Source organism: Neltuma alba, unplaced genomic scaffold (genome assembly GCF_004799145.2).
Source record: "Neltuma alba isolate B1F8T4 unplaced genomic scaffold, ASM479914v2 tig00010389_pilon, whole genome shotgun sequence".
Taxonomy (NCBI): Eukaryota; Viridiplantae; Streptophyta; class Magnoliopsida; order Fabales; family Fabaceae; genus Neltuma; species Neltuma alba.
The window spans coordinates 111,451-134,408 of NW_021635292.1; the positions used below are offsets into that span (position 1 = coordinate 111,451).

At 31.5% G+C, this 22,958-nt stretch overlaps 1 protein-coding gene and 1 long non-coding RNA gene across 4 annotated transcripts; one reads left to right on the forward strand and one right to left on the reverse strand.

Annotated features, from left to right (window-relative positions):
* Positions 1 to 1,920: 1,920 nt before the first annotated feature.
* On the reverse strand, positions 1,921 to 19,577 carry LOC114756376 (uncharacterized). Its single transcript, XR_003741443.1, has 3 exons — positions 19,143 to 19,577; positions 14,162 to 14,164; positions 1,921 to 1,931 (listed from the first exon to the last, which is right to left on the reverse strand). It is a non-coding gene; the product is annotated as an uncharacterized LOC114756376 (long non-coding RNA).
* Positions 19,144 to 22,395, forward strand: LOC114756375 (ethylene-responsive transcription factor ERF096-like). Of its 3 annotated transcripts, XM_028945317.1 has the most exons (3): positions 19,145 to 19,220; positions 20,929 to 20,988; positions 21,961 to 22,395. In XM_028945317.1, exons 1-3 carry the CDS (start codon positions 19,218 to 19,220, stop codon positions 22,270 to 22,272), a joined length of 375 nt encoding a protein of 124 aa, XP_028801150.1. In that variant the 5' UTR covers positions 19,145 to 19,217; the 3' UTR covers positions 22,273 to 22,395. The 3 variants fall into 3 exon arrangements, 2 of the variants coding, with proteins under 2 accessions (XP_028801151.1, XP_028801150.1); XM_028945318.1 differs by lacking the exon at positions 20,929 to 20,988 and having other exon boundaries at positions 19,144 to 19,220; XR_003741442.1 differs by lacking the exons at positions 19,145 to 19,220; positions 21,961 to 22,395 and adding an exon at positions 21,773 to 21,954 and having other exon boundaries at positions 20,098 to 20,988.
* The last annotated feature ends 563 nt before the right edge of the window (positions 22,396 to 22,958 follow it).

Here is a 22,958-nt window from a genome sequence, read left to right on the forward strand (position 1 = left end):
CTTAATGATTGTAATTTCACAACAATGACCTTCGAATCACCTTGAAGCTCCTTCCGCAGAATTGATCATGCTTCTTTTAATGTGGTTGCTGATGCAATTCGTGAGACAATATTTGAAGAATGAACAGCGCCTTAGCATCTCTTTGCTTAGTTGCGTTCAACCTCTCCTCTTCTTCTTTAGTGGGTTCTAATATTTTGATGAAGCCATATTTCACCAAGTCTGACAACTCCTCCTATTTGAGCAAGGTCTTTACTTTAATGCTCCACCACTCATATTTCGCTCCATTAAAAATAGATAAGAGTGATTAAGAAGAAGAAAAACATGTGAGTGTTGCCATTTTAGTAAAACTTTGCAAAACAATAAAAGAACTCTCTCTCTCTCTCTGGTGTTTCCCAAGACTGACCCAAATGGTGCTTCTCTCAAAAACCTAATGGACCTAACCTCACTTTTTACTCTATTGCCCCCAAGATCAAAGTAGGCTTTGACACCAACTTTGTTGGATCATGTGATGGAGATAAAATAAGATAAAGAAAGCTGAATACTCAATGCATTAATTGAAACAAAAGTGTCTATATTTATAGGCTTACAAAGAAACAAATTCAACATGAATTTAGAGACCTACTACTGCCTACTAAGCTAGATAACAACAACTTATTTGACCATAAGAAAAAATCTAGAATAAACCTAGATATTTGCTAATAACAACCCCCTATGTAACTGACACGAAATAAAAATAGGAACAACTTAATTAATTAAAATATGACTCCAATTTATACGGTTGACCCAGTATGTTTTTTGAATCAGACTTCAATATAATTTGAGTATATTAAAAAAAAATTAGTTAAGTGGTTATTTGTAATAAATATGTATTGTCTTTACTAAAATATCCTTTTTAATCAAATGTATTGGCTAGAACTATCATTATTACAAGGATTATCTTAAAATAATAAATAAATATGAGAGACAAAGTAGATTGAGGTTTTATATTTGTAACCAAAATAAAAATCAAATGGTCTCTCATATTAAGGACCATATGTAGTATTAAAGTCCTCATCTTCACCTTTGGACAAGTATACATAAAGTAATTTATCTATTCAATGGGAGTGTACCTTTTTAGTTTTAAGGTAGTTTGGAGTGTTTTAGAGTAACTCTAGAATAATTTTTAGGGCTATATCTTAATGTATGTTTATATGCATGATTCTTATAAACGCTCAAAGAAACACTTTGGAGTAACTTTGTTGTAATTATCTATGAACTAGAGTAACAGATAACTTTGAAAATTCTTTTATATACATGTGGATCATATGTAATGGTATTGTGATTGACATTCTCTTGATTTTATATCGAATTGTAAAAATACATCTATCTACTAAATCTCATTTAATACTTGTTTTATTTTAATCATGATTTATACTATTGAGAAACAAACTAATTATTTCATAATAACAATAGTTAAATTTCTCTGCAATTATAATAATTAGATTGTAACAGTATTATAATTATTTATACTATTAATCTTGGGTTAGAGCTGGGAAAACGAGCCTAGTCTGTTAGGTAGTCCTGTTTAGGCACAAAAACTGTGAGGGTCGGTTTTGAAATTTTTTTCTCTGAATAAAAAAAGAGATTAAAAAGGCTGGTCCTTTTTTTGTTTTTTAAAATTTTTTTGTATAATTCTAATATTATTAATTTTTATACTGTTCATTATGTTTCGAATATTTAGTTATTATTATCATTTTGAAATTAAATTTCACAAAATAATTTGATTTATTTGATTTTAGACAATAATTTGTCTAATTAAATTGTAAAAAATGGGTTAATTTGCCCTTTCTCATCCAATTAAATTTAATTGATATTATAGGTGTTGATATTTTTAAACTATTTATATTTGATAAAAGAGTATTTTTATACTTATATAACTTATGGTTCTATAACTTGAATTAAAAATTTATGAGTTTCAATGACAATACTTCTCAAACTAAAATAAAATAAAAGCTAGACTGCAAAATTTAAAAGTGAAATTCACATAAAGAAGAAGAACTTGATATTTTTGCCACGAAAGAAGAGCATACTTATGAAGAAAAGCAATTAATTATAGTGATGATGAAGTTTTAAAAAATTAATGATAGTGTTTGTTTATTGCACATTTGCACTACTAATAAATTTTTAAATGTTGTTATCTTGTTGAGTAATGTTTTAAATGTTCTTGGATCTTGATGGATATTTATATATGATGATATTTTGTATTTGTGACTTAATTTTATTCATATTTATATCTTTTATTAATAATTTCATTGGTTTATTTTTATTTTTTGATAAAAAATGTGAGAAATATAAAAAAATAATTTTTTTTCCTTTAAATGGTCCAAAAGCCCATGCACCGACCCTGAGCCTATTAACTTATAGGCTAGCCCTAGCAAATTGGAGTGTTTTTGAAAATTCAACCCTACAGGACTGACCCTTTTAAGCTTGTTGGCGTGCAAGGCCAACGCGTATTCCCACTTCTATCTTGGATCTCTCTACAGATGGGAGTTAGATAAGAAAATATGTATGTTAGACTTGTTTTATATATGTGTGATCTCTTGTCGTTCAAAGGTCAAATTTAATACTCTAGATTAGGTAGGAGATGAGTCAACTAGAGGTCAGTCTCAAGGAGCCTTAATGTCTTCTGGAGTTAAACTAGCTAGAAGTTACAAATTAAACTAACAGAGAATGAGGTAGCTTCTGGAATTGGTTTCTGTCATGAATTGTTATTTATGAAAACTGATTTTCAAAAGGAATGAGAGAAGAATAAGATGCAGAAAAGAGTTTGAAAGAGATATCAATGAAGTGAATTCCCTTGGATCTGTGATTTCACCTTCCTTGCAACCTAAAATCAGATTTCTATTTCTCTGAGGCAATTCATCAAATAGTAGGTCTGCAATCAACTCTAATGATGTAATTAGATAATTTCCAGGATGAAGATTAACCAATTCACCTCAGATTTATCACAACAATTAAGTTTCAGACTTAACCAAATCAAAAACTGAATTGAAGCTACTCAGAAAAAGGAAATTATAACCTCAAAACACATCACAACTCAGAAGTAGCAGAACCTAATGAAATCTAATATGAGTTATATATCTGAATTTCAAACAAAGATTTATAAGAAGATCCAAATTTGAAACATAAATACAAACTCAAGAAAAACGAAATCTCCTTAACAATCAGTGCTCTGGATCCATCACAGCTCCTCAGGAATCAATGGCTTAGTTGCTCATGTTGATGGAGGAAATCTGGCCAAATCTCCTCTGAATCTCCATGGCAAAACGCAAGAGAAGAGAAGAAGATGAAGAAGATGAATCTGGAAGTTGAGAGAATCTGGAGAAGTGAAGAAAAGAAGAGAATGAATGAGAATGCTGGAATTCAGTATCAGATCTGTTTTTCTCCTGAAGCTTCTGGACGTCCAGTTTTGTTTTTAAATTTTCCCTTCGCCTTCTCACCTCATTCTCCACCATTTGAAGGCTTGTAATGTTGTATTTTGACATGTGAAACTTCCCTGCCTTTAGCTGTGCGTTTTACTAAAGCCTAAGACATGTGTCACTTTCTTGAAACTCACTAGCCATGGAGCTATGCGTTTTACTTAGAGTTTTTCCTCACAGAATGCTACACTAGACCACATATGATTCCAGCTCTTAACCAGATTCAAAACACTGCGTTTTAACTCCTAATTCAAGATTTTTGGCTACATCTTTCCAGATTTTGTCCATTCTTCACCAATACTTCCAGAATTAGAGAAAATCCCTTTCAATCCTGCAATGATACATCAAATTCTCACAGCATCATTTCTTATCAAATATTAGAAATCTAAAGTTAATTCCACATGAAAGCATTTAAATTCAATGGGAAATCACATTATTTAGTTGATCAAAATGTGGTTCATCAATGTGTTAGTCTGGAACTTTATTCAGGCACGCTTGTGTGTATTCAAATCGTTTATAATGTACCTAAAGCTTTTCAAGTATGTTTGGGTAAGTCGCAATGTATGATTTGAATTGGAATTGTTTTATAGTGCTATGATCTGGAATGATGTCATATTTTGATAACAGTTTAGTATACGAAAGTCATTGCATTTGCATACATGATGATGGGCTTAGATTAGGAGGAGCAAGTGTATATGATAATAAATTCTTTTACCACGTAGTATGCTACTACTTAGTGCATAGTAGATAGCACTTTTTAAGACTAATTCTATTATGTTTTCTTTTGGTTGGAATTATATTGGAGCTGCAAAACACGCAACATCTCCCTAGTATTATCCTTTATTTTTAAGGAGGGAGGCCATAGCTCTAACTTAAGGTCTATGCCTTTAGTAGGGTACATCTCAAGTATTGATGAGGTTAGAACTGTTCAATCACATGGATTGATTCTTATTAGATTATATGTATTAGCCTATGGCTCTAGTCAACAGTATAAAGATGGACGGTGATATAAGAGATGCATATTATATCTCTTCATATATATAATGTTTTATATGGAATGTGAGATTGTGTTATCATTACGAATTAAAAATAAGTTTGAGATAAATGTGATGTGTAATTAACATAATTATGTAAACATATAGATGATTATAAATGACTCTATATTATGCTGTGTGAGGTCTGCGTGTATATGTGAGATTTTCAATATTATTGAAATGTCGTATCTCACCCTTTATCTGAGTTAAGGGGAGGCACCAGGAGATTTAGTTCTAAAGCTTTATTGTACTCATTTAATATGTGTGTTTTTATATTTAATTGCCATGTTTAGTTTTCTATCTAATTTTTATTTTTTTTAAGAATTCAGTTGATATTTTGGGTTATTTAGTTATAACTTGTTGAGTTGGGCCGGTGTCATTTTGGGGCGTAGTCCCTGAGCCCTAATGAGATGTGGCTAATAATTGAGTGCTAAGTATGTAATGCTATTAAATCCCAAAAGCCGTCTGCCGTTGATCCGAGATCCCTTTTCAGATTAAGTGTAAACCAATCCTTCAGGGGTGCTGAAAAGAAGGAGGAGTAATGAATAGGATTTAGAATTTGTTCCCACAAGTTTCGAGCATAGACGCAGTCACACAATATATGGAGGATATCCTCATGGCTCTAATTGCAATGATCACAAATAGGAGAGGAAGCTGCCCATATACTTCTCCATGCCTTAGTAGGTAGATGATCATGATAGGCAATCCACATAAAGACTCTTATTCTTTCAATGCCTCCCTATCTCCATATGGCTTTGTAAGTAGCGTTGCGAGTAGAATCTTTGCCCTTTTCAATCAAACAGTAGGCACTTTTGATATTAAATTCACCATTTACTATTTCACTCTAGGATAAAATGTCTTCTCCAGCCGTGGGCATTGGTGGGAGCTTGGCTATTAGGTTATGCTGGACGTGTGAAGGGAGTATTGTAGAAAGTCTTACAAAATCCCAAGAACCATAGGCTACCCAATCAGCAACTTTACTCTCTTCCTCTCTTATTGATAGTGGTCTAAGACATAAGTCTTTAACCATTTCATCGTGTATTAGCCACTTATCAGTAAAGAACTTCACAGATTGGCCATTCTTGATATTCCATTTTGATCCCCTGTCAACAATATGCTTTTGCTAAGAGATAAATTTCCAGAGATGAGAGTCACCCTTCTGTGCTTCTAGCATATTGGATTCATTCCTCATCATGTTTTTGTTGAATAAAACATCAGCCCACAAGCCTTTTGCTCCTATTCTAAGCTGCCAAGCTAATTTAGCTCCAAAAGCATCATTTAGACTAGTAAGTCTTTTAAATCCGAGTCCTCCCCGGAGTTTGGGTTGAAGAACTTGCTCCCAACTAATAGGATGAAATCCATGATTTTTATTAGAGCTACCCCAAATAAAGTTTCGTTGGAGTCTTTCTACCTCCAAACAGATAGAGACTGGAATTTTAGCCACTTGCATCGGGTAAAGTGGAATGGCATTGATGACTGACTTTGCCAAAACAATTCTACCAGCTGTTGTGAGATAGTTTGCCTTCCAGGCTGACAGACGAGATCTAACATTATCAATTATATATCGAAAAGTATCTTTAGGTCTCCTCCTTCTGGTGATCGGAAGCCCAAGATATTTCCCTATCTCACAAGAAATCTTCATATTTGTGATTGAATAGATTTTTCCTCTCAAGTCAGCATGCAGTTTCGGAGAAAAGAAAACAAAGGATTTATTAATACTGATTTTTTTCCCTTGATGCTGCATAGAAAGCGTTCAAACAATTCATCATATGATGGGCTTGTCTCTTTGTAGGCTCTCCAAAGAGTAATAAGTCATCTGCAAACATGAGGTGATAGATGGCAGGCCCTTCTTTAGTAACCAGGATAGGCTTCCAAGTCCCATTACTAACAGCATCAGCAATCATATGAGAAAGCCTATCCATGCACAACACAAATAGTAAAGGAGAAATAGGATCTCCTTGTCTAAGCCAAGGTGCCATTCCACGAAACATTATAGGAGACAGAAATGACACCATCTTCAACCCAGACTTTACCAAACTAGAAGAACCAACTATCATCGTTATGAATAGTTGGAGAAATTATGTGCAGATGGCAGAGGATTATGTGAAGAGATCATGTTGGCAACCACCTGACAGGGATTGGATTAAATTAAATGTGGATTGAGTTGTATCTTCCACAGCCTTGAGAGCCGGATGTGGAGGTGCTATATGGGACCACAATGGTACTTGGCTTGCTGGCTTTAACCATTTTATAAGATCCTGTTTAGTGTTGGAGGCCAAGCAATGGGCTATTTACAAAGGATTGGAATTAGCCTGGCGCATGGGCTTTAAAAGAGTAGTATTGGAATCTGATGCTCATAATCTCATTCATGCATTATAGGGCGAGAACAATGTGATTATGGAAAATCTTTTAATGTTGCGAATTAGAAGTCTTTTGGCACTCCATTGGCAAGTTATTTTGCATTACATCCCTAGAGAGAGAAACCGGGTAGTTGATTTATTGGCGAAGGAAGGATTAAACAATTCTGCTTTTTTACATTTTTGTCCTCCTCAACTAGGCACTTTAGTTGCTACTGAGCGTATGGGATTCAATCCCCCCATGAGAAATCTAATGTAGTTTCTGGGCTTTGCCCTCTTTCGTACCCAAAAAAAGAAGTATGTAATGCTGTTGAATGGGGTATTAAGGGTGTTCCAGTGTTTGTACCTCCATTTAAAAAAATTTATATGTATTTTTATATCCAAGATTTATTTATGGTGCCTAGTGTTCTTTTTGAAAAAAAAATAAAAGGTGTTTTTCACCTTCACCCATTATTTTATATTGTAAGATTCTATTTGGGAATGGAAAAATTCCTTAAAAAGATGCTTAAATAATTCAAATCCTTACTTGTATTAAATTACTAAATTTGTCAACAACTAATTAGGTCACATGACCTAAAAAAAGATTTTAAAATTTTATGAAATGACCCTAGTGCCCTTTTCATTAGAAAATTAGAGAGATATGAGTTTTCCATCATTCCCGCATTGCTTTAGAGCTCTGAATGAAAGAAACTTAGCATTTATCATTACAAAATCAGAAAATCAATCAAGGAGGTAACTTGGAGTCAGTTTTTTATACTAAAATTTCCCCCCTTAATCTTGATAGTTTCATAGTAACAAAAAAGTTGTTAATTTTAATTGAAATGTATTAATTGCGAAATAGAACATATTAATTTTTAAGGTTTTATTGTCATAAAGTTTTATTTAGAGAAAATCGAAACCAAAAAAAAAAAGACCGTCGAAATTGAAAAGTGCACACAAGGACCTATTGACAAAAATTATTATCAAAACATCTATTATTGTTGTTAAAACCCAAATTAATGTTGTAAGGGGTCCCTATTTACAATTTTTCTATTTTGGATGTCTTTTTTGTGATTTTTTCTTTTATTAAAGACTTTTTAGAGGTGTGCTATGGAGATAAAAACTTGTTAATTTAAAATTAAAATGTGTTTAATAGTAAAATGAAACGTGTTAATTTTTCAGGTTGTATTGTGATCAAGTTTTATTAAAAAACTTATTGTAAATGTGTTTTGAAAAGAATTTAGAATTGAAATGTATTAACTGTGTAATTGAATTTTTTAATTCTCAAGATTGTATTATGATCAAGTTTTTTTTTTATAGTCTTATGCAAGGGTTACAAAGATAGAAATTTGTAAATTTGGAATTGAAATATATTAACTCCGAAATGAAATACGTTAATTTATAACTCTTGTCTTTTAGTATTCAATGAAATAGGCATTAGAATTATTTTATAAAATTTTAGAATTCTACTTTGAGTCATTTGATCTGATTAAGAGTTTAATAAATTTAATGACCCAGTTAAGAATTGGGTTGCTTAAGCGTCTTATCATAGAATTTTGCCTTTGGAAACTGGTGCGCCTTTAAACGTTAGATTATACGAAGATATACTCATTGCCATCTGTTAGGTTATATTCAAGAAAAAAGTTTATTGAAATGGATGGTGCTAGTTCAGGCAAAGAACGAAGCCTCCTACAATTTCTTGCCACAAGAAATTCCAATCCCAAAATAAGATGGAGTACGTAATGCAGCTTCAAATCGTCAATGAATCCACGGTATTGGCTAGGCCCAAAAGTCTTGAGCCAGTAAAGCCGAATCAGTAGAGCCGGGAATCAGGAGGGTCGGCGGGCTTAAAAGGGCCGGCCCTCCTAGGCTGAAATTTTAAAAATACCTCAATTTGCTAAGTCCGGCCCTTAAGCTACAGGGCCAGGGCCGGCCCGCGGGCTTTTAGCCAGTTTAAGGAAAAATACTATTTTTTTTATATTTATCAAATTTTTTTATAAAAATATAAAAATAAACCAATGAAATTATTAATAAAAGACATAAATATGAATAAAATTAAGTCACAAATATAAAATATCATCATATATAAATATTCATCAACATCTAAGAACATCTAAAACATTCATTAACAAGATAACAACATCTAAAAGTTTTATCTATAATGCAATTGTGCAATAAATAAACACTATCATTAATCTTTTGAAACTTCATCATCACTATAATTAATTACTTTTCTTCATAAGTATGCTTTTCTTTCGTAACAAAAATATCAAGTTTTTCTTCTTTATAAGAATTTTATTTTTGAATTTTGCAATCTAACTATTATTTTACTTTAATGTGAGAAACATTGTTGTTGAAACTCATGAATTTCTAATTCAAATTATAGAATCACAAGTTATATAAGTACAAAAATATTCTATTATCAAATATATATAGTTTAAAAATATCAACGCATATAATATAAATCAAATCATTATTAAAGTCCAAATTAACTGATTTTTTAAAAATTTAATTGGATAAATTATTGTCTAAAACTAAATTTAATTTTAAAATGATAATAATAACTAAATATTTGAAATATTATTAACAATGTAAAAAATTAATAACATTAATATTGTATAAAAAAATTTAAAAAATAAAAAAATTATAAAAGGGCTTAAAAGGGCCGGCCCGCGGCCCTCCAGGGTCGGCCCTTTTAAGCCCTCGGCCCTTCAGGGCTTATTTCTCATTTTAAGAGAAAAATATCAAGCCCGGCCCTCGTAATTTCAGGGCCTAAACGGGCCGACCCGATGGGCTCGGCCCGTTTTCTCGACTCTATGAACCAGTCTTCTGTCTCTAAAATTTACATATCTAAATTGCACAATCATTTCTGTGAGTACAATACATTAGCCGTCCTTGTATTTTTATCTAAATTACAAAATTTTCTCTTCTATTTTAAAAATATATATAAACCTCTCATAAAATTAAAATATATATTGCATTCAATCATTAGTTGACCGTTAAATTTGACTTTTAAATTTTTGTTTTGACAAAAATACCCCTTTTTCACATAAAAGCTATTTAAACATTTATATTTGTTATACCGTAGAAAATAATTTTGATAGATATATTTTGAAAAATTTTAAAATGTAATTAAATATTTTATAATTTTAATTTTTTATCACATGTATTGAAACTTATTGATTTAGGTTTAGAAAAGATATTGAATAGATATTTTTTCATCATATAATATAAATGATCTAAGTTTAAGATTTTAAATTTATAATTTATAATTTATAAATAAATTAGAAACATTTATAACTTATTTAGTCAATTATATATTTATTTAAATAATTAATCAAATTTCCATTCAAGATTTTTTCCTAAATTAACTAAATTACTTAATTTTCTATCCCAATATGATAAAAACATAGAAAAAATAATTATCTGCAGAAAATAAAAAAATTTCACCTAAGCCTCACTGTCTGGATTTAATTTCCAATCAGACCAGTAAGCTCTAGAAATTCAAAAATATCAATGGATTGTATTGAGATTAGAATGAAATAAAAACTTCTATGGGCATTCAAATTAAAGTTGGTCTCAATATTCATATGCTTTTCTCATCGCTGTTATGGTAGTGATATGGAATTTCCCATCTAAAGCTCCTGTTGTTATCATCTTCTCTACTGTGTTTCGGGGCGTTCTTCCAACTTCACAGTATGCTTGATTAGAATCACTTAAATAAATATGTTTTATGTAAGTAAAGGTAAAACTCTTTTCATATACTTATCTAACATTTTATAAATTATGATTAAAAAGTTGCTTATAATTAGCAACATATTTTATAAATTGTGTAGACTGCGCATATTATAAGTCATTGGGAAATTAAGAAAGTAATAAAATGAAATACTATTTTCGATTCTTAATATAAAAACTTGTTTGGCTTTTAGTTTCGTCTTAAGTATAACATCTTGATTCATTTTATTTATCATATTTACCCCTTTTTTTTTTCAAGGTAGTCCTTGTAATAATAGTACTTTTAGCCAAATACACTTAATTAGTAAGAATATTTTAAAAAAAACAACACATATTTATTATAAATAACTAATTTAATTAATTTTTTTAATTTACTTAAATTAGTCAACTAAAAAACCAGAGCTAGTAAATGTATAATCTTCTTTGGCTAAGATGTTGTACAACACATCCCCATCCTCTTGTGCGTTGAAGATGGGCACCAAATTGTGGTTATTAAATTTTTTATGGGAGAACAATACTCCCTCCACTCTACAATATGAGTCACTTCTAAAAAAATGAGTTGGTCTAAAATATAAATCATTTGAAAAGTAATCGATGCATATTTATCAATTGTACAATTAATGCTTAAATGCAAGTTTTTATATTTTTCTCTGTCCTTCGCTACCCCATTTAATGTAGGTAAACTTAGAAAAAGTTTTCAATTTGAGACACATTTAATTAATTAACTGCCGCTCTTCAATGTTGATGAACTAGTTACAATAACTTGCTCCTCTTATTCTATTTATATAGTAAAAAGAAAAAATAATTTTTGGTCCTATAAGGAAAGAAAATTTTTATATAAATATACAATTTTATCTTTAATTTATTATTGTGTTTTGTTCTTATGAGGTATATTATATATAAAATAGGAAAAAATTTGAAAAACTATTAGTTTTTAAATGAGAGTTAATAAAATTTAAGAATTTTATTAGTCTATATAAAATATATTGAAAGAGCAATTTATAAATAGAAACATATAAGTATACTATGAACCTGAGAAAGTAATAGGAAAAATGACAAATAAAAACTCTCAACATGTGAAACTACTATTTGCGACTTCTAATTTGAAAAATAGCAAATAAAGACCTGGTTTATATTGCAAATATAAATTCTTGATAAAATGTCTGAAATCACAACTCAGGTATACCAAATGACAAATTGACTATAGGAAATAACAAGTTCACTTTAGCGAATGACAATTTCTATAGACTGAATCACAATTTGGCTTCTGACCAAATCATAATTTGACTGAACGGTATTTCAAATATTTTACTAAAATTTTATATTTACAATATGAAATTGGGTCTTTATTTACTACTGTATTTTTTAAATTATGAGTCTCAAATAATAATTTCACATGTTAGGTGGTTTTTATTTGTTATTTTTCAAAATAATAAGGATGATTAAAAGTCCTGTCCGTTGTGCTTGTCCCTTTCTCTTTTACCCTTTCCAGCTCGCACATCAGGCGGCCATCTCGAGGCTCCATCATGTGAACCCTCGTGGCCATAAAGAGACGAACCAGCCCGGGCATACCTGGGAAGGCGCGCATCAAAGCCCATCTTGAAGACGATGAAGATATGGGTCTGGGATTTGGAAATCGATAGTAGCAGTACACAGCCAGAGCCATGTGTGAATCTGTGATTTTCCCAGACAACGGGCATGCTTTGGCGTTACTTCGGTCAGGCAAGTTCATTACCAAATCCGACGCAATTGGATAGTGAAATTTGAAAATCTCTGGCAGGCTGCTTATTGTCGTATTATTGTCCGTGGAATTCTTTATCTAGCATAATATACACTTCTAGATTAAAAAAAATACTGACATATCCGCGCAGTATTTTTTTTTTGGAAAGAATCCAAAAAAAAGCTTCCAAATTTGCTACGTGATTTCAACTGTGATTTTTTTTAACTAAATTCAGGTGACAGTGAGAAATTCTTTTCACAGTTTATCTATCTGTTTTATATTTGTCATTGAATAATTTTCTTTTATTTTAATTATTTTTGGAGTATTATGAAGCTCCTTGAAATTATTCCGAAAACGGTTACCAGCCCATGTTTATTTTTCACAATTCTTCTCATATAATACTCTTTTTATTGCTTGCCCCATGTTAACTCATAGATAATTATTTTGAGAAATAAAAGAGTTTATGAGAGGGTTTATTTCCAAAAAAGGTTACAAATAATTTAAAAGCTGTTTTCTTAAATTAACAGCTTATTTTTGTTAAGAAATTCAAGAAAAATGGCTATTTATTTAAAATCACACATTTTTTTAAAAGTAAAATTGTACCCAATATCAATACCCTAGCTGTTTTTTAGTATTGTAATTTTAAGAGAATCTTTTCAAATCTGATACAATCTCACCTTTTCTTTACTTATTTAAAATCACACCTTTTCTTTTATTTATCTTAACAATTAAAACTAAATTAAAATTATATTGAAAATTAAAAAGATAAGTGAGGTTGCTTTAAATTTAATACACAAAAGGCATTACATGGGCCATTTATATTTATAATGTAATCCTAAAAAGAATAGAGCACTAAGTGAGATTGCACCAAATTTATAATGTAATCAATTATCCGAGCTAAGTGAAAAGAAAGATTTTTACTCATGTGGTAATTGCATTCTTATTACTTTACTGAGACTAGCGTAATAATAACAGATAATTTCTTTTTGGTTTTGTGGGTTCTTTGAGTTTCGTCAAAATCCACACATGAAAAACTCATATAGATGAATGTACAATTTTCTTTCCTTCTCAGTGGAATCAAACAAGTTGGCATGACTCCCCATGCACGTAGAGTATCACGGGACGCCCATATCAGATGCAGCGCGTCCTCCTCATTTCCTCGTTTATATCCCCCACTTGTGAGTGTATAGCACAATTCTAAGAACACCAATATCTAACTATTTAAGCACGGAGAAAAAGGTCAAAAAAAAAAAATCCTATTATTGTGAAATAATATACTCATTTTGTCTTTTTTATAAGCAACAATTATCATTTCTTTTTATTTTTAAATATGATAATATTTGCAAGTTGTCTTAAATTTTCATAGCTAATTTTTTATTTTGCCCCCATTAATTATTCATTTTACCACTCAATATATTATTTCATTTTCCAAACCATCATCTCTCTCCATCACACATTCTCTCTTTTTCATAATTCTTATTATTATAATAATTTTTATTCTTTTTTTTTACACTCCCCCCCATAAATAAGCATATTTTTGAGAAAAAAATTCCAATTTTTACCCATTTACTCCCTCCGTTCCTTTTTATAAGCAACAACTATTATTTCCTTCTTATCCTTAAATATAAGTAACATTTGTAAGTTGTCTCAAATTTTTGTAGCAAAATTTCTATTTTGTACCCATTAATTACTTATTTTAATACTTAATATATTTATTATCTTATTTCCTAAACCATCGTCTTTTTTCATCACACATTCTCTCTATTTCATAATTCTCTTTATTATAATAATTTTTTTGTTATCTTCCTTACACTTTTTTCCCCATAAATAAGGGTTGAAGAAAAAACTTGTAATATCTACCCATTTATTACCTTTAACCAACTTTTTAATATATGTGATAGAGTCTAATGTTACTTATAAAAAGGATAGAGAGAGTATCTAGCTTATTTACAAGTTAATCTTTAATTTAAAAGATCAGCACAAGTGATGTGGATGCATGCAGGAAGGGATCGGCCATATAAAGTGAAATCGGTCCAATGAAATAAATACTGCATAAATGAAACTGTGTTGAACACACCGCACAAAAAATGCCTTTTTTTTTTTTTAAATTGGAGAGAAAATGACCGTTTGGCTTGTTGAGGATTTTTCTTTGTCTGTGACTGGACAAGTGTAAGAAATAAGATTTTTTTTTTGGTTGCCCACCCAGTTCACCGGAGCTTTGCTCCGACTACATCTGGATCCGACCCGCGTCGCGCACCTGGCTGTGGTGGATGAGTCTCCCAACAGGGATTTCTGCATACGCTGAGGCTCGAACTCGAGACCTCGTTTAAGCGGTACCAAGCCGCTTACCACTTGGACCAATCCCTGTTGGTAGAAATAAGATTTTAACTTGCTCACCGTATTGTTTTTCTTACTTACATTTTGGCTTTCAAATTTGCTAAGTGATTTCAACTGTGATTTTTCTTTTAAATTAAATTCAGGTAACAGTGATAAATTTTTTTTACAGTTTATGTATCTGTTTTCTATTTTTCATTGAATAATTTTCTTTTTATTTTGATTATTTTTTGGAGTATTATGAAGCTCCTTGAAATTATTCTGCAAACGGTTACCACCGGAGAGTACGATGCATGTTTATTTTTCACAATGCTTCTCATATAATACCCTTTTCGTTGCTGGCCCAATGCCAAGTCATAGGTAATTATTTTGAGAAATAAAAGAGTTTATGAGAGGGTTTATTTCCAAAAAAGGTTACAAATAATTTAAAAGCTATTTTCTTAAATTAACAGCTTATTTTTGTTAAGAAATTAAAAAACAATAGCTATTTATTTAAAATCACACGTTTTTTTTAAAAAAGAAAGTAAAATAGTGCCCCGTATCAATACCCTAGCTTTTTTCTCAGTGTTGTAATTTTAAGAGAATCTTTTCAAATCTGATACAATCTCACCTTTTCTTTTGTTTATCTTAACAATTAAAAATAAATTAAAATCATATTAAAAAATTAAAAAATAAGTGAGATTGCTTTAAATTTAATAGACAAAAGGCATTGCATGGGCCCTTTATATTTCTAATGTAATTCTGAAAAGAATAGAGCACTAAGCGAGATGCACCAAATTTATAAAAATCAGTCAGCATCCGAGCAGCTTTCCACCCCTTTATATTTCTTCCCCTTCCACGACAGTTCTGCAGAAGGAAGAGGGGGTGGCGAGAGAGAGAGTGAGAGAGAGAGCACCTGTGAGGTCGTTGCCGGTGGAGGAAGAAGCCGGAATTCGCTTCCGATCAAGGTAAGCCACCTAAATCTCTCCGTGTTTTACTTCTCTGATTGGGGTGGTTTTTTTTGGGGAAAACGGTGAATCTTGGTTCGAAAAGCGGGGGAAGCAATGGTAAAGGCCTAAAATGGGATCTAAAGGCAGATTAAAACTTAGAGTTATGTTAATCGTTGCTTGGATTGCTCTGAATTGTGAAGTTCGAAGAAGGGGTTGCTACTTCTGTGTGTGTCCGTATTTTTCAAGTTGTTCCCTCCCTCTGATTGCTGTGCTGCTGTAATGTCGCAAGATGTAATATATGTGTGTTTATGATTTTGATATGGGTGAAGGACCGAGTTGTTTATTTCAGAAGTTTTTTTTTTTTTTTTGGGGTCAAAATTTCGGAAGTGGGTTTAATCGGTTTTCATTTGGGGACTGTGTTTTCTGATGCTAAATGAATAAAGGATGTCTACAGATTCTGAAATCAATAGTCTTGAAGTTCTCTGAGTTGTCGAAATCGTGAGAATTTGGTTATCTTTGCTATGGTATATCATCTTATAAGCTTGTGTGTCTGTGTTCATTACTGCTGGGGCTGTTGATGCTTGAGGTTGTGGGATTCAAGTTTTGGAAATTCAGAAGCTGGTACGGTGGTGTTCAGAGTCTGTTTAACGAATCTGAATTATATATTAGCATGTTCTGAAGGTAGAAATAATTTACAGATTCTACTGCTACTTGAAACGTTTTGAAGGTTAAAAGCTGATTATATACTTGTAAAATATGGGGAAAACAAGTGTATACCTGTATGTGTGTGAGTATGTGGGTCATTGCGTGTGAATTGATGCTTGTGGAATTAAATTATCGAGACATAAAACTGATTTTCAGGTTTTTTTTTTTTTAAAATAAATCTTATGGTTTGAGGATTGAAGAACTAGAGATTAAAAACTGATTTGGACATAATGATTTATGTCTCTAAGTGCTGAATTATGGTTGTGCTGTTTGAATCAGATTGTTTTATATCCTATGAGCTCAAAGTAGAAGCTGGAAAATCAGTTTTAAATTACTGTTTGATGCCTTCTTTGACTAATCAATTGTTTAGCTATCTAAACTATGCTTTAAGTGTAAATTAGAAATATCTTTTAGGTCATGTGGTGTTGATGTCTGAATGTTTTGAAGATTAAAACTGATTGAAATACTCATCAAATGTGAAAGATAAGCATATGTATGCTGATACGTGTGTACAAATGATATATATATGTGTGTGTGCTTCCCCAAATTGTTAAAGTTTAGAAATTATCTATAAAGTGCTGTTCTAGAACTATTAAATGCTAAGTAGGTGAATTAAAGTGTTAAAAAGCATGTTTATGAATGCTTAATGATCAACGAATCTGCTTGGAAATATTATAATGGTAATTTTGGAGCCAGAATTCCCTATATATATGTCGGGTCTTGTGATAAAGAGGAAAAGGTAGTGGAATATATTTTAAGAGTGCTATTGATGGTACTGAATGCTAAAGGATTATTCTAGATGATCAAATAAGAGTAAAGATGCTGGAATGGTAATTAAGACGTAATTGTTTGTGAATTTGTGAAGTTAGGAGCAGTAAAATGATTTGCAAAGTTAATGATTGACACTGTCAAATGTTAAATAATTATTTTATATGTCGTGAGTCTATGTTTAATCAAAGTTTGGAGGTCAGAAGCTGAAATACTCCTTGTTTTATACTGCCTCTAGTCCTTATATAAGACCCTATTGGCTAATTTGGAAAAATTAAGTTACCAAATTACTTTAAAGTTCATATTTATAGTTTTTCTTCAAACTACTTTCCTTTATAAATTGATATTTAGTCTAATGATATATATAAGTATTTTAGAAAGATCATGTAACATATATTATAATTAAGCAATTTAGTAACTTCTTTAATTTCCCTGATTTTGTCAATTGGGTCTTATATTATGGACCCGAGGTAGTGACTATATATGTGATAAAGCTGAAGGCAATGTTGTTAGGCGAACTGTACATTTACTGGTGAAGCTTGAAATTAATTATAAGTTGCTGTTTGGTGTTGCACATTTGTTATTTTTCGCATGAGTTTCCCCCTATATGCTAAAGATGAATCTCAATGCAATAGCTGGAAATGTCTTAATCCGGAGGCAATTTATTATATATGCATAACATGTTTTATATCCTTTTGTCTTAATAATAGAATATAGACACATACACATGACCGGAATAATATTTTTAATTTCTAGTTTTAAATTCATTGTTAATGTTAATACTTTTTAATCAACTTATTATAATTATTATAATGTTATAGGAAAATTTTTGCATTAAAAATGACATATAAGTGGAGGGGGAATCTTATTATAAATTCATCTACTTAAAAATGTTTTCATATTTTGGACTTGGCGCTGCCTAATTTTAATTTTTTACTTAGGGAAAAATGTGTAATTTTTTAGACTTAAAACAGTTGCTTCTACCTTCCAACTCATATATGGAGGGATATTATGAAATTTCTTATTTTTTTAGTTGCTTATTATGATGAGGTGTTTCTTTTAGGTTCTGCCTTTTAAGTAGATTTGTATTCTCTAAAATTTAAACTAAGGAAGATATAATGAGAAAAAACGCAATAGGCAAAGATATATAAATGTATATTATAGTCAATGAAAGATTCCATTTGAAAAAACTGAACAAAGGATTTTGTTTGTTACAGTAAATTATATTCGTTCAGTTTTTAATGTAAGATCTGATTAACTAATTTGAATAGACTAATGATACTAGTTAAATTAGTTAATATGATATGTTTTTTATAAAGCACCTTAAGTATCTTTCTTAATTTCCTTTCTTCCTCTTCCATTTAATTATTGTTGGGGGTATCAATAGAGTTGCTTGGAGAAAAAATTGATAAAATCGAAATTCTTGATCAATAGAGGAACAATATCACCATTTTTGTTCAATAAGATACCAAAGTGGATGATTGACTCATTCCATACTAGAAAGAATCGCAGGAAATCTTACATATAAGACCAATATTAACTGCCCAATTAGGTCTTACATTGAGGACCTGGGAGTATTATAATTCCTAATCTCACATTATGCGATAGTTATTTTGAATAGCTATAAATTTTTTTAAAATTTTTTGACTGTTTTGAATTAATTTCATATTATTGAAAAGGGATGTATTATATTTTATTGAGTTTCTGTCGTTAGGTTCTCATCTTGAAATCTTGTATTTATATGTAGGGCGTTCAAGTAAATTGGAAGAGCTAACAATTTAGACAACCCTAATCATTACTGTCAAGAATAGTGTGACAGAAATGGTGAACAAAATTTTGAAATTATTTTCATAGAGGATTAGAGATGTGAATGTTGAGGGAAAAGACATAGATCTACTAGCAGTAGAATATAGGCAAATGAAGGTATTCAAGTTTTTACACAAACAAAAATACCTATATTCGACTGCTAGTTTGCCTATATTCTACTGCTAATAGGACTATGTTTTTTCCCTCAGTATTCACATCTTTAATCCTCGATGGAAATAATTTTTAAATTTTCTCCACTATTTCTATCACACCATTCTTGACAGTATTCATTAGGGACGTGTCAGTTGTTATAGTACCAGACAGAGGTGTCGCAATTGACTGTCACTCCATCCGCCAATGCTGTTCACAAAATTTTTGGATTCTATTCGTTTATGGTACACTTATTCTCCCTCATTTCCACCATTTACTTTCTGTGTATGGCTGCTTCTCCTTCCCAATTTGCTCTTAGAGATACATTCCTTTCAAGCTTTACCTTGCTATGTCCTTTATATATGTTCGTCTCCATTGTTTATTTGGGGATCTCTTCTCGTCCTGGTGATTTAATTGCACAACACTTAACAGGATTATATTTTGTGGTCATTAGGCATCATCCTTTTGATTTTCACATAGCTCTCCACATTCATTGGTCCCACATTTTCTGCCATTAGTTGAAATTCACATGCAAAACAGCACTGTTAAAAAGTTTTTGGATGAAAATAAGTGCTTATATCCTAATACACACACATTCTCTGATTGTGATTTGAGTACTTTGGAGCCCAATTAAGGGCAGTTTTGCCCAAAGTGTATTTTACATCCACACGGACTCAAACTTGAGACTTTGTGGTTAAAGAGTCAAAACAAAGGATCGATTACTAATATATATATCATTGCATTTCCCATATTTACTGTTGAAGTTTGAAATTAACTATAAGCTGCTGTTTGGTGTTACACATTCATTATTTTTCCTATGAGCAGCTTGTAATTTTGTTTTTTTTCCTATATGCTAAAGATGAATCTCAATGTAATAGCCAGAAATGTCTCAAGAAAATTGGAAATATGGTGGAGAATCTTTTTCCTAAGGCAATTTGGGTTCTGTTTTTTAAATAGATTTGTATTCTCTAAAATTAATAAATAAATTTTTCCACACACATGTATCTTTTTGCCTGTTACATTTGTTCTCATTGTGTGTGTGTGTGTGTGAAACTTGCAAATTTTCTAATTTTGGAGGAAAAAGATTTTATGCGTGAAAGGCAATATATTTATTTGATATATGTGTGTCAATTTTAGGTGTTCATTGATTTTTTTTTGAACATTTTATTTTGTAACATTATTTAAACACTTCATATGTTGACGAAAGATTCCATTCAAAAAAACTAAACAGAGGAACGAAAGATTCCATTCAAAAAAACTATAGAGGATATTTAAATGATTTTATTCGTTACAGTAAATTGTAATAATAATTCCTAATCTCACATCATGCAATAGTTATTTTGAATAGCTTAATTTCATATTTTTGAAAAGGGATGTATTATATTTCATTGAGTTTTTCTCATTAGGCTCTTATCTTGAAATGCTGCACCCCTGTTGGGTGTTCAAGTAAATTGGAAGAGCTAACAGTTACGATACCCCTAATGATTACGGGCAAGAATGTGTAAGAATGGTGTGACAGAAATAGTGGAGAAAATTTTGGAATTATTTTTGTTAAGGATTAGATTATTAGAAATGTGAATGTTGAGGAAACAATCTAATCATACTAAAAGTAGAATATAGGCAAACCAAAGTATTCAAGCTTTTGCGCAAACGAAATGGCGACCTGAGTTTATTATTTCTGTTTGTGCAAAAACTGAATCCCTGCTTGCCAAAGTTCTAGTGCTGGTAGCATTTACATCTTTTATTCTCAATGGAACTAATTTCAAAATTTTTTTTTTCACCGTTTCTGTCACACCATTCTTGACAATAATTATTAGGGGTGTTTCAATTGTTATTGTACCAGAGGCTGGTGTTGCTATTGACTCCCACTCTATCCACCATGCAAAATGTTTTGATTCTGTTCATTTGCAGTCCGCTTCTCCCTCATTTCCACCATTTGCTTTCTGTCTATAGCTGCTTCTCCTTCCCAGTTTGCTCACTCTTGGAGATACATTCCTTTCAAACTTTGCTTCGGTATGTCCTTCATATATGTGATATGTCCGTCTCTGTCTCCATTGTTTATTTGTGGATTTCTTCTTGTGCTGGTGATTTATTCATGCTCGATGACTACAGTCAAGAATTGCACAACACTCGGGTTATATTTTGTGGTCATTGGGCATCATCCTTTAGGTTGTCACACAACTCCCCACATCCATTGGTCCCACATCGTTCGCCATTAGTGAACTTCACATGCAAAACAGCAATATTAAAAGGCTTTGGGATGAAACTAAGTACTTATATGCTAACACACAATCTTATATTTGAGTATTTTCGAACCCAGACTCAAACTTAGAACCTCATGCTGCAAGAACCAAATCCTTTCCCATTTGGATAAATCCTTGTTGATTATTAATAGGGAAAACCATATTGGAGGTACCTATACTTTTTTTCAATTTTCAATTTGGTACCTATGTGTTTTTTGTTCTTAACTAAATCTTTATTTTTCCTCTATTAACATTATTAATCTTTATGTAGAGACTAAAAATATCAATAGAACAAAGGTTTACAGAGCTAATGTTACTAAAAAGATAAAATTAAATGTTTAATTAAAGGGAAAAAACACATAGGTACCAAATTAAAAATTGAGAGAAAGTATAGGTACCTTCAATATGGTTTTCCCTTATTAATATATATTATTGCATTTCCTATATTTAGTGTGACCTTAGATTGTACATAGCTTTCTTTTGTGATGACTTCCGTTGGGATATCCTATTACTGAAATAAACTTCACGGCAAAAATAAACTTGACATGTGAAAGCCAGCTGCAGCATGGCGCTGCCTCCTTGTCTCCTCTGCTTCATTGCCTCATTCATGTTAAGCCTGCATGAATGACTTTTGCATTTGCCGCCAAAAATATATGAACACAACATAAACTCAACACGATGCATGGAAGTAAAGACAAATCAACAAGCTAAGTATATACTACTCCTGCGTGCACGGATAAAGGTGGGCGTCCGGTACCAGGGAGTGAAGGTGGCCATGGGGCAAGTTTGCGAGTCGCGATGGAGATTCAGGGGTCGACAATCCAAGGGCAGAGTGTGGTTGGGTACTTTTGACACAGTGGAGGAAACAGCCAGGGCTTATGACGAGGCCCGAGCTGCTTGCTGCATGAGAGGCTCATTCGCATTTCTCAGCTTCCCAAATGAATATCGCCCTGGTTCTAACATTGCAACGTCGTCTTCTTCAGCTCCTTTGAGGAGCCGCCATGAAGTGCTCAAGTACTTGGATGATAAACTCTTGGAGGAGCTTCTGGACTGAGGAGAAAAAGAATAAGGGGAAGTGATGAATCTTTCTGGGGAATTATTATCAAGTACCCTGCAGTTGTATATAATGTGTCAGTGAACATGTCCTCACTTATAATAAATAATTTTTTTTGGTGCAATTCTCTCTTTAAAATATTTTCTTTGTAACAATGAGCATCTCAAAAACTTACGACCCTAACTATTACTAGAAAAATAATCTTGGGTATTGGATGCTCTAAAAACTATTTTAGTATATTGAGTGCAACTAGAAAAATACTTTGCAGGGAAGATCCTGTGTTGAACAAAATAACTCGTGGTCTGATCTAGTCTTGCCTATTTTCAACCTAAGGTTGGGTTAGATCAAATTTGGTTCCCTAGACTGTTTGGGCTGGTTTTGGGAGTCTAAAATCTTGATTTATTTTTTTTCCTTCAGGAAAGGTTATATTTCAACTTGATAAATACAATTAAGGTAGTAAAAATATCTGTAATAATATAAACTCATCCTAAAACATTAAAACTTAGTAATAAATTCATAAGAATATCTAAATAGTATTTAACAATTGTAAGAAGCACTATCTAAATTACAAAATATTGGAAAGAAATTCACCCAAAAGCAGATTGGACTAGACCTAACGGTCTAATAACTAGGTCGATAACTTAGTCCAATTCAATTAGCCAATCTGGTTTGATTTGGTCCGAGTT

Bases quoted from the DNA above. Each gene is read 5' to 3' on its own strand.
- LOC114756375 (XM_028945317.1), top strand. The intron at 20,989-21,960 runs GTATGTCCTTCA...GCACGGATAAAG, and splicing joins TCCTTTCAAACTTTGCTTCG to GTGGGCGTCCGGTACCAGGG.